The sequence below is a fragment of the Malurus melanocephalus genome, unplaced genomic scaffold, assembly GCF_030028575.1.
Source record: "Malurus melanocephalus ecotype Western Australia unplaced genomic scaffold, MMel_1.1 scaffold_1073, whole genome shotgun sequence".
In the NCBI taxonomy this organism is placed as follows: Eukaryota; Metazoa; Chordata; class Aves; order Passeriformes; family Maluridae; genus Malurus; species Malurus melanocephalus.
In genome coordinates this window covers 86338-96903 of record NW_026624305.1, presented here as the reverse complement: position 1 = coordinate 96903, position 10566 = coordinate 86338, and the positions used below count along the sequence as shown (strand labels likewise).

Below are 10566 nucleotides of genomic sequence, written 5' to 3'. Positions count from 1 at the left end.
GAGCTCTGGTGAGTGTGAGTGAGCTCTGGTGAGTGTGGGGAGCTCTGGTGAGACTGATTCCTCTTTCACTTTCTTTATTCCCCATCCTCTGGGACCTGGGTTGGATTTCTCTTCCATCATGTGCTCTTTTCCTTAAACAGCAGCTTGCCTCAGTGAGGRATCAGTATTTCCAGGAGGATGTTGTACTTCCAGGGTCTCCTGTTTCATTGGGCATTGTTTGTCTCCCTGCTGCAGGATGCAAACACAAAAGAGAAAAAGCAGACCCCAAGTGAGAAAATACCTAAAGTGGGTGAGAAAACAAGCCCGAGCAAAGGAGCTGAGGCTGCCACGATGACAGAGGGTGSTGTGGCTGCAGCAGAAAGTCCCAAGCACAAAAAGGAACAAAGGAACCAGAAACCTGTGGAAAAGAGTAAAGAAAGGTGAGAACAACATGCTTCACTAGCAGGAGCTGCTGTGAGCAGGACTCCAGACTGAGGTGGGGGATTAGGTCAGTTTGCACCTTGGATGTGTGGGAATAGAACTGTCTTGAAATGGAGATGAAGTGATTGTGCTCAGGAGAGCCAGTGTGGAACAGGAGCTGCAGTGAGTGATGTCCTGGGTGATGTGGTACCCAGGTACTTGAACCTGCACGAGCATCTGAGGGATGAAAAAACAGCTTACCCTCTTATTCCTTGCTCCTATGAGCAACACGAGCTTCACACATGGCTCCTTAGGTGAATAGTGCCAAGAGCTRTTTTGGTGTTTTGTTCATGTGTAGGATCTGGAAAAGGGCTAAAGTGCAGCTATTGCAGGTGACTCTGCTGGGTCTGAGCATCTCCTGCTCCTTTAGGAATCYGTTTTTCCCTTTTGCACTGGGCCTGCTCACACATCATCTGAGTGAGCTGCTCCTGGGGTTTATGGGTCTTGCAGCCAGTCTTACAGTGGCTCAAATATAGTTTGTGATTTGTGCAATTMAACCCAGTAAAATCCTTTCCATTTCCTTCTTTCCCGCAGCTCTGTGAACCGGGATGATGGTGTTACAGTGTATTTCCATGCAATATTATCCAAAGACTTTAAACTCAACCCTGACACCCATAAAGTGTTCATCAAAGCTCAGGACATTCCTGGCTACACCAACTGGGAGGACAAAGTCTGTGAGCTGAACTGCACCCGGTGAGTGCTGCCTGCTCTGAGAACGGGGTCCCTGTGGGGCTCAGTGACTCTGCAAAGTGGGGGGATTGCAGCAGAGGCTTTCACCCTGGAGAAAACTGTTCTGAAATGTTCTTGTGGAAGAGCAGTCAGCATTCAAAATGTTCAAAATGGAGCAATGCGTGGAAAAGGAGGTTTGTAGATCAGCTGATATGTCATTTGCCTGCCTGTGCTGTATTTGTGTGTCCTAGGCATCTGGGAGAGCATGGATACCTCATTGAAGGTGCTGTAACTCTCACCAAAGACATCCTGGAAAAATRCATTCCTTACAAGTACTGGGTGAGCTGTGGGAAGGGCGAATATGAGTTCATTTACAAGAATTCAGAATCCAAAACTCCCGTGAATCGCTGCTTATTGATAACAAGGCCCTTACTCAACAATGGAGGTGAGTTCTGCTGCTGACCTGCACCTTGGGGTGCTCCCAGCATTGCTGGCAGACAGGGTGGGTGTTGCTGTGGCAGCTGAAGATGAAGGCACCCCATGCCAATGGTTCCTCTCCYGTGTTCTCCCTGTGTTGCTGTTCCAGAGTGGCACCAGTACGATGACATCGTGTGTGCAAAGCCTTCCAGGATAAAAAACTTCTGGCAGACATGGACTGGGGATAAAAACAAGGAACTGGTGGAAGGGAAGAAAATAGCTGCCARTGTTATGTTGGAAAGTATCTTCAGCATTCTTGGAACCTGGAGTGCTGACAACCTGAGGAACTTCTTCTGCCAGCTGAGACAGTTCCACTACGTTGCTGTAGCCCAGCGGGTGTTTGATGGTGGGCCTATGCTGTGGTTAGAGCTGAACTTCAACGCAGAGCAGGTACTCCCCTTCCCTTCCCTTCCCTTCCCTTCCCCAGAGGCAGAAATTCCATTGCTGAACCCAAATGTTCATTTTGCTGTTGACTTTGCTGGGTTAATTTTGCTATTCCAGTCAAAGTTCAGTGGGTTTCCTTCCAGGGTGATTGCTTTGGGGACTTCAGTCATCCTGAGCCCTTAGTGTGGTTCTGAGAGCCCATGTGGGTCAGCAGCAGARCTGGGACGTGGTGACTTCATACTTGAGTGGGTTTTGGGTTTGGATGTTGATTTTCTAAATCTGGCCCTTAAGTTTTGCTGCTGGTTCTGTCACCAACTTCTCTGCACTCCTCTCTCGTTCCAAACCTGCCTGCTTTTTGGGAGAAGCTCCTGATCCTGTTCTAAGCAGTGATGCCAGCAGAGCTTCTGGAATCCAAAATTCCTTACTTGACATAATTAGGAAATACGACAGAAATCCCACGTTGCATTTTTTTGGTCATCAGGGCTGTTCCTTCCTGTCCCCTGGTCCTGCTGGAACTGGCAGRAGAAAATGGCTTCAGATGAGAAAGGCTAATGCTGTGGSTGSTTTSTTTCYTCCCTTCTTATCCCAGGTGAACGAYTTGCTGATGAAAYACATGAAGAAAATAGCTCTCCCTTTCCTTGCACCCGAAGCACCTCCGGAGGACAGAGTCATCAAAAGCAAACTGGCTCTGGGGCTCACCATTCTCTTGGTATTTGAGRACTTTTCACTTCCAGCAGTTAAAGGTGACCTGGATGACCTGTGCAGCCTCCTGTGCTTGGATCAGGTGTCCCAACAAGAGGTGCAGAATGAGATTGATCACATCAAGCAGGCTTTTGCAGGAGTGACCAAGTAAGTGCTCCAGTCGAGGTTGCAGTGCAGTTCTGAAAATCTCCAGGGAGCTTTGTCCAACCCCTCTGGGCCCTCTCACAGTCACACAACTTTCTCGTTATTTTTCTTTTGTGCAAACAGATTTCCCTTATTGCAGCTTGCCATGCTTGCCAGAGCCATAGATTGAGTTAAAACTGTTGGTTTTTTCTTTATGCATAATCTTATTTGTTATCCTTTTCTGGCAAGCAGTTTCTGGCTCCTTGCCTGTTTGCTGCTGATGCTCACAAACTCCAGTGATCAGGAKCATGGGGTATTTGTTCCCACAAGTGAAGTGCCACATTTGGATCCTCTGGCGTGCATCATTGCACACTTTTGGCAGGTTTTCCCCTGGCACAGGGCTGGGGGCTCGTGGGGAGGCTGCAGGTAAAGGATTGGGGCTTGTCAGTGCTCCAGCAGCAGGGTCTGGGCACAGAGATTCAGGAACATTGGCASCTCTGGGCTTTAAACCTGGACATGCACACTCTGAAATGAAGAGTGGAMGGAGCTAAAATAATGACCAGAGATTGGGATGTAGCCTCTCCCACCCCTTAGGGCATTCTCAAGGCCTGGATAAARCTATTCTTTCACTCACTCTGTTTGTTTTGGTTTTGTTTTTTTTTTATTTAGCTTGAAGGTTGACCTGACCAACCTGTGCCAGAGGTGCATTGAAGGTGACACAGAGCGGTGGGTGTGGATCCTTCCCCTCCTGCACTCCATTGCTGCTCCCCATCAGGAGCATGGACCACTGGAGGARGATGTTTGGGCAGGGCTGGAAGGGCTCCCCTTTGCTGAAACCAGGAGGAAGCAAAATGCGTGAGTTTTCCACAATTCCCAGTTACACTCCGTGCTCCAGCTGAGGCTCCTCACCTTCCTTCATCTCTTCTTTTGGTTCCCCCCACCCCTCATTTTGAAAAGTGTGAAATGCAGCATGTAGAGGGGTTTGGGCTGTTTGGGCATTGCCACTCTGGTGTCTCAAAGGTTGGTGAGGGTAGCCCAGCTGGGCACTGTGTGAGCCCTCAAACACMACCCCCARTTGTGCCATCAGAGCAGCTCAGAGKCTGAGCCAGRCCTGGAGTTTATTTTCCTTGGGTTGTGCTCAGTGSTTTGSCTCTGCTCTGCCATCCCTGGGACTYCTCCATGGGCTGCACAAACTCGTGGCCTTTTTGTTCCCTGGAAACCCCAAGATTTTATTTTGTCTCCTGTCCAGAGTGACCCTGCTGGAACGAATGAGAGAAAAGAAGTACTTGATGGAATTTGATGAGACTCTGGTCAAGTCCTGGCTCTGTGTGCTGCCCCTGGGGAACCTGGCTGAGTTCATCAAAGACTTCTCCAGTGATTTGTTGGTTACTCTGCAAGGTGTTTTGTACAGATTGGAGAATGTGGATCTCTCGTGGAACTTTCAGGTTTGTCTCCTGGCAGTTTTACCCAGCTCTGGGGTAAAGGCTCAAACTGGGCTCCTGGGCGTCTTTTTGCCATCACTGAGGGAATTTTGGGGCTGGCAGCAGATCACAGCACAAACAGCACAAACAGCTTCAAACTCAGCTAAAAAAACAATTGCTGTGACATCAGAGACTCCTAAGGAGGAGATTTGGGGGCGTATCTGCAGCAAAAAGTGGGGTTGGCATTGATGAGAGGAGGATGTTTTTAGCTGGATTTGCTCCTGGTCACATTTGATGGCAAATGTTTTAATCCAGAGCTCCTCAGTGTGTACCTGAAACTGGTTTTTTTTTTTTTTTTGCACAGGAGGGTTGGGCAAAAGGGCTGCTGGTTTGGRAGATTTTCCTGCTGTTGTGAAAACTCTTGTACTGGTGTGAGGACAGCAGGAATAGGATCTTGCAATTAATAACAGATTTTAAACCCCCAGACTGTAACAAGTAATTTATTTRTACAGCCCAGGTTGGGTTTGTACAAATAAAAGCTACTCAGGTGTTGGTTCTGAGATCCAGTAAATAAATTTTGCTGTTTTATGAAAGTGTTGGGGAAGACATGAAAGAACAGTGAAATCCTTCTTTCTGAGCTAATCAGAAACCACTGTAAAATGTCCTCCATGGTTTCATATTTTTKTCTTTCCAGCGTCAGGAGGTAGAGCAGATTCTGAAGGCAGTGCTGTGTGCCTTGGATGAGCCCCCAGCCAGGTAAGTGCAGTGCACCTTTGTCAGAATATTTATTGTCTGGGGTCGTGCTCATGGGCCTTGAAATCTCTGTGAAGAAAAGAATCCTGGATTTCTACCCCATTTTGTCAATCCATCTGAGGGGAGCGATGGTTAGCTGCCACGCTGAGTTGAATTTAGCGGCGTTTTATTTTGTTTCTAATTTTTTATTTTCCCTTGGAGGGGAAAGTTAATTCTGGTTCTGTGTCCTGCCCTGCAGAGCTCTGGGAGCCCGTTCTTGGCTGTGCTGCTTGTCCTGCTGCCTCAAGCTGCACGAGAGGCTCTGCAAGAATGTCAGGAGTGTGAGCTGGTTCCTGATCCCTGCCACTGCTGCCATCCTCATTGCCAGGGTGGCCCAACTTCAGCCCTCAGCAGTGAGTACCAAGGATATGAAATACCCACARATATCACACTCTGGTACATCAGACTGGGTTTGCATCAGCTCCAGGCTCAATCTGAAGAATTTCACGCTCTAAACAAGGTTATGGTACTTKGAGAGAGTTGTGAAATCACCTAATRAGTTTGRTTCWTATTGAAAATAAGGTCACAAGTTCAGTTTGGCTGACATAAGCTTTGTTTTCTATCTGGTTTTGTTTCCCCTTGAACATTTTTGTCTTTACTTCCTGGAACAAGCTCAAGCACAAGCTGCCTGTGAGCCCTGCACCTCCCCAGGCTCTCTCTCTTTATTCACTGCTGGCTCTGGAGCTGGCCATTTGTGTGCTCTGCATGCATTTGGGCTTTCTTTTTAGAAATCCTGATTTAAAGCAGTTGTCTGTTGCTCTCCTGCTTGAACTGTGTTTATTTTTTTTTGTTCTCTCCTCTGTGTGGGGCAGGTTCCAGGGGATGCTGTGCAGGARGTTCCAGAAATGCTGAGTAGAGCTCTGAGAGATACTCGAACCTGGTTCAGAAACACTTTAAAACAGAAGTTACTGAAGGAGTACCTGGAGCACGTCACCTTCTCTTCCCCTTCTGAGCTGCGGGTTTGTTTTGTTTCAGTGATGTGAATAAAAAGGGGTTTTATCCTGTAGCTTAGCCAGGATTTTGAGTCTCTTGGCTCTTTGCTGGATAAGGAAAGGGATGGGCAGTGTTTGAGAAGCAAAGGGCTGGAATTGGTGCTGCTCAGCTCACCTAAGCTGGGCTTTTCTTGGCTGTTCTAAAGGCATTGCTGGGCTCAGGAACTGCCCCATGTTGGTGCTGTTTTGCTCCCAGTATGGGAGTCCCACTGGTTRTCCTCAAACCTTCCACAGGCAAAGCCCAGAGCTGTTCCCACCCCTCCCTGGGACAATTTACAGCAGCAGAGTGGAAGGGGCTCTTCCAAATATCTCCTTTAGCAGCTGAGACATTTATACACCATTTGGGTTTAAAATCTGCTTTCTGCAGCTCTGGGAGTGTTCCTTTTCCTCGGGATGGAAGTGTGTGGGTCATCTCTTCTACACTGTGCTTGGAATTGCCTTCTCTGTGAATTCTCAGCACTCTCTCAGTGGTTTGGGTTTGTTTGCTTCTCCCCTGCAGGCCTGGGATAGGTTTGTGAAGATCAGCTTTCCAGATGAGCAGTTCACCCAGACATGGAGGGACACTTTACTCGCAGATCTGAAGAGAAGAATCCAGCAGGTAGGGGAGAGAAAGAATCCAGGGCAGGCAGCCCTGGAGTGATGGAGTGATTTGTGCTGTGCTGGGAGAAGGAGCACGTGGGAGGGGTGGCTTTGGTCATAAAGATTGCCATTGCTGTTACAAACCACCTTCTGGAGGCTCAAAAATTGGCCATGGCAATGTCCCACACTGTGACWGTGACAGTGACAGTGGCCTGGCTGCAGGTGCTCCAGAGGAAATGAAAATTCTGGCCAATTGTCACCTCTTTTAAGGAACCAGTGGGTGCAAAATAAACACCCATGRGCTCGGAGAAGCCAGGTTGGTGCTTCTCTTTTCATTCCTTGTGCAGAAAAAGGTGTTGTTCAGGCTCCAGAATGCACACCCASATGTGTATCTCCTCATCTCCTTTCTGCAGCAGTTACAAAATTCTTTAAGCCATTGATATTTGTGGTGTAATCTGGAAACAAATAACTTTCTGCTGTAAGCTTGGCTTGGAGAGATGGGTATACTAAGTAATCACACACTTTAGATGGAAATCATTAAAATATTTTCCAGGGATTTATTTGTTTGAGCTCTCTTCCAGGCCCTAGAAATGTGCTGATGCTCAGGTTCCTTTTACTGTGTTGTTAGCTGTCTCCCAAGGAAAAACACTTTGGAAATTGGGTTGATCAGAAATCTCCCTTTTGCCCTKTAGGAGACTCCAATGAACCAAATCTTGGTGTACTGTTGTCAGCACTACCAAATCAAACAGGTGGAGCCTTCCATTGACTGGTGCTTCCAGAACTGTGCCACAGAGGCTGTGACTGCAGCTTGCCAGGTATTGTGTGCTCCAGGGGAAGGGAGAGGCAAGGGAGATGGAAGAAAAATGGAATTTCACATAAATAAAACACCAACAAGAAATCAGGAAATGAGGATTCCCTTTTTTAGGGTCCATGAGGAATATTTGTAATGTGTTTGCACCATGAGCTCTGTTGTGTCAGAGGGCATTCTTGCAGCGTGCCTCACTACTGGAGCTGCCAGTGCCAATTTTGAGGCACAGACTCGGTGTGATCCCAATCCCTGCCCCTCTCTGTGTGCCCTGGCAGATGCAGAACAATATCCTGGAGAARATCTCTGCCTACAACCTGGGCCAGTTCAGCCAGCTCGTGTCTGCTGTCATCGTGAAGTCRTGGCCCATCAGGGCTGGGCAGAATGAGGAGGATTTTGATAAAATTCTGCACCATCTGCTCACGTGGCCTGACATCAAACACATCTTCAGCTTTAATGGTAGGTCTCTGGTTAGATTTGAGGAGAAGCTTTTCTCTGCCTCGCTGCTGCCACTGCACAGAGCAGCAAACAGAGAAATTGCCCTGCTCTTGTTTTAGTCTTCATTTCAAAGTTTGAGGTGTTTGGCTTGGGTAGAGATTCAATAAGAAATGGAGGAACTCTGTGCCATGCCATGGAAAAGTTGCTGCTTCTGCTTGTTTTTTTGGGAAACAGGGCTGATCTTGGGTTTGTCCTGCTTTGTTTCTGGGACAGGAGCAAACAGAAACTTCTTAGACAAACTCACAGAGGAAGCCAAGGATGTCATGGCCACAGCAGACTCTGTGCTTACGAGTGTCACCGATGACATCCACATGGGCTGTGTCCTTGTGAGRCACCTGGAAGAGGTTTTCCAGCATAAGGAGCAGTTCCTCTGCATTTGGGAGACAAGTAAGAGAGTTCAAAAGGGGCACAGTTGGCTTAGAGCATCATTGTTGTGATGCTGCTGCTCCAGGGACTGGCAATGGGACTGGGAATGGGACTGGGAATGGGAATGGGACTGGGAATGCTCCAGGGACTGGGAATGGGACTGGAAATGCTCAGGGAGTGCTCCAAGGACTGGGAATGGGACTGGGAGTGCTCAGGGGCTGCTCCAGGGACTGGGAATGGGACTGGGAATGTTCCAGGGACTGGGAATGCTCAGGAGCTGCTCCAGGGACTGGGAATGTTCCAGGGACTGGGAATGCTCAGGGGGTGCTTCAGGCACTGGGAACGGCACTGGGAATGCTCAGGAGCTGCTCCAGGGACTGGGAATGGGACTGGGAATGGGACTGGGAATGCTCAGGAGCTGCTCCAGCAGTTTCCAGTGCTTCCCCTTGGCCTGGGCAAGGAGCTCCCAGCTCCAGTTTGTGTTGTCAGTGCAGAGTTTGTGACTCTGCAGTTCCTGAGTTGGGGTGCAGGGTGGGGTGAGTGTCTGCTTTGTGACTCCAGGTGAGTTTTCTTTCAGAGCACCAGCAATGCTCGAGTGAGGAGAAGGAGCTGCTCCAGAGAAGCAGGAAAGAACTGCTGGAGTCGAGGCATGAAGAAGTCACACTGCTCAGAAGAGARAAAAAAGCMATAGGAACCTTCCTSGGCATGTGCAGGAAGGTGCACAAGTCTGTGAAAGGTAGAGTTGTGGGGAAGCAGAAAGTGGCAACTCCAGAAAACAGCRTTTTCCTTGAAAATCCCTTGGCTTTGGGGACAAATTTGATTCTAAACCTTACAGTGAGGGTGAGGAGAGGTGAGGGAAATAAACCCAGAGCACTGGGGGGATCCAGTGAGTGCTTTTGCATCAAATGGTGCTTCCAGGGGCCCACCTGCCTGTAGGATTTTGTGGCTTGGGGATGGGATGAGAGCTGGAGCCTGATCTCCCCCTGACCTGTCTCTGTTTTATAGTGGATGTGACTGAAGTGGAATTTCAACACTCGAAAGATCTCAGTTCRAAAAGACTGAATCAAGTTGTGAGTGTGGGAAGGAGACCCCTGCAGACCTTCTACAACCTGAGCCCAGAGCTGAAAGGATTTATCCACAAAATGCACGCTTTTAAGGACAGCCGGATCTTCCAGCAGTTCTGGGAGGAAGCAGCACAGAAGGCAGGAGAGGAGTATGAGTGTGATTATTCAGAGGAGGAGGAGAACGAGGAGGAGGAGGAGGAGGAGGACACTGTTCCTGAGCTGGACCTTGAAGATGTTTTGAACAGCATGATCCGCCCTTGCTTTGCCAACTATGAAATGCTGTATGATGAGCTCAGATCAGGSAGTCTCACACTTTCTGCAGTCGATAGAATTTTCCATGAATTCACAAATCATCCTGAAGATCTCAGAGCAGAGCTGAACACCATCTGTGGGCTTTGGTCCACAGAGGAGCAGGGCTGGGTTGACCAGCGAGTCCAGCAGATCCAGCAGTACCAYGAAATGTATTTAACCTTTGATGCTGCCAAGATCATCGCCCATGTTAAAGAAAGTTTAGGCCTCTCTGGTGACTTCAGTATCCTGGAAAACCTGTTGCATATAGTGAGTATCCCCAGCTTTAGCTCTGTGCTGTCAGGGTGTTGGCTAAATCTGAACCTTCCCACAATCTATACCAGTCTGTCGAGAATCGTTCCTTGTCCCAAAATGCTTATTTGGGGTAAAAATCAGATGTTCCAAGTGCTTTCATGTAGTCATTCCTTAAAGAGAGATGATGRTACTGCTCTGTTGGGGTGTGGCTTTGCAGGGGGCTCTCCTTTCCCTGCTGCAAACCCCTGGCATTTCCCAGTTCCAGACCCAGTGTGTGTTTGTACAATTTGCTTTGCAGACAGAAAAGCTTGAATCCTACAAGACCCAGAAGCTGGATTCCATCAGCCCTGAGCTCGTGCAAGCCAAGAAGCTGCTGCAGGGGATCACTGTGCCCCGCCGTGGCTGCCTGARGGAGCTGGCCCAGCAGAAGGAATTCGTCTGCTGGGTCAGGGAAGCTCTGAAAGGTGTGTGCTGTCATCCTGGAATGAGTCAGGGAGTGCTGGAAGGGATGGCAGCTTGTGTGGGGGCAGCAGAACACTGAATCCCTGCCCCATCTGCTTTGTGCCTTCGCAGCTTCTGGTGTTGGCAGTTACATCTGCAACGGGTTTGGGTGTGGAACGGGCTGTGGAGTCCCTTTAATGAAGTCCCCATGCAGTGTGGGGACACCAGGGCCGAGGGGATGGGTGAGGATG

General features: G+C 48.8%; 1 protein-coding gene across 1 annotated transcript in view; it reads left to right on the top strand.

Moving 5' to 3' along the window:
* Positions 1 to 234: 234 nt before the first annotated feature.
* Positions 235 to 10566, top strand: part of RNF213 (ring finger protein 213) — a gene marked incomplete at its 5' end in the record, with an annotated part of 40773 nt that continues 30441 nt past the window's right edge. Inside the window, 17 exon segments of the mRNA XM_057386838.1 lie at positions 235 to 419; positions 994 to 1152; positions 1380 to 1573; positions 1715 to 1995; positions 2579 to 2838; positions 3484 to 3669; positions 4064 to 4259; positions 4930 to 4991; positions 5227 to 5380; positions 5840 to 5986; positions 6519 to 6617; positions 7291 to 7413; positions 7682 to 7862; positions 8115 to 8288; positions 8845 to 9003; positions 9273 to 9889; positions 10173 to 10338. Of these exon segments, the coding sequence (XP_057242821.1) occupies positions 235 to 419; positions 994 to 1152; positions 1380 to 1573; positions 1715 to 1995; positions 2579 to 2838; positions 3484 to 3669; positions 4064 to 4259; positions 4930 to 4991; positions 5227 to 5380; positions 5840 to 5986; positions 6519 to 6617; positions 7291 to 7413; positions 7682 to 7862; positions 8115 to 8288; positions 8845 to 9003; positions 9273 to 9889; positions 10173 to 10338 (3343 nt within the window).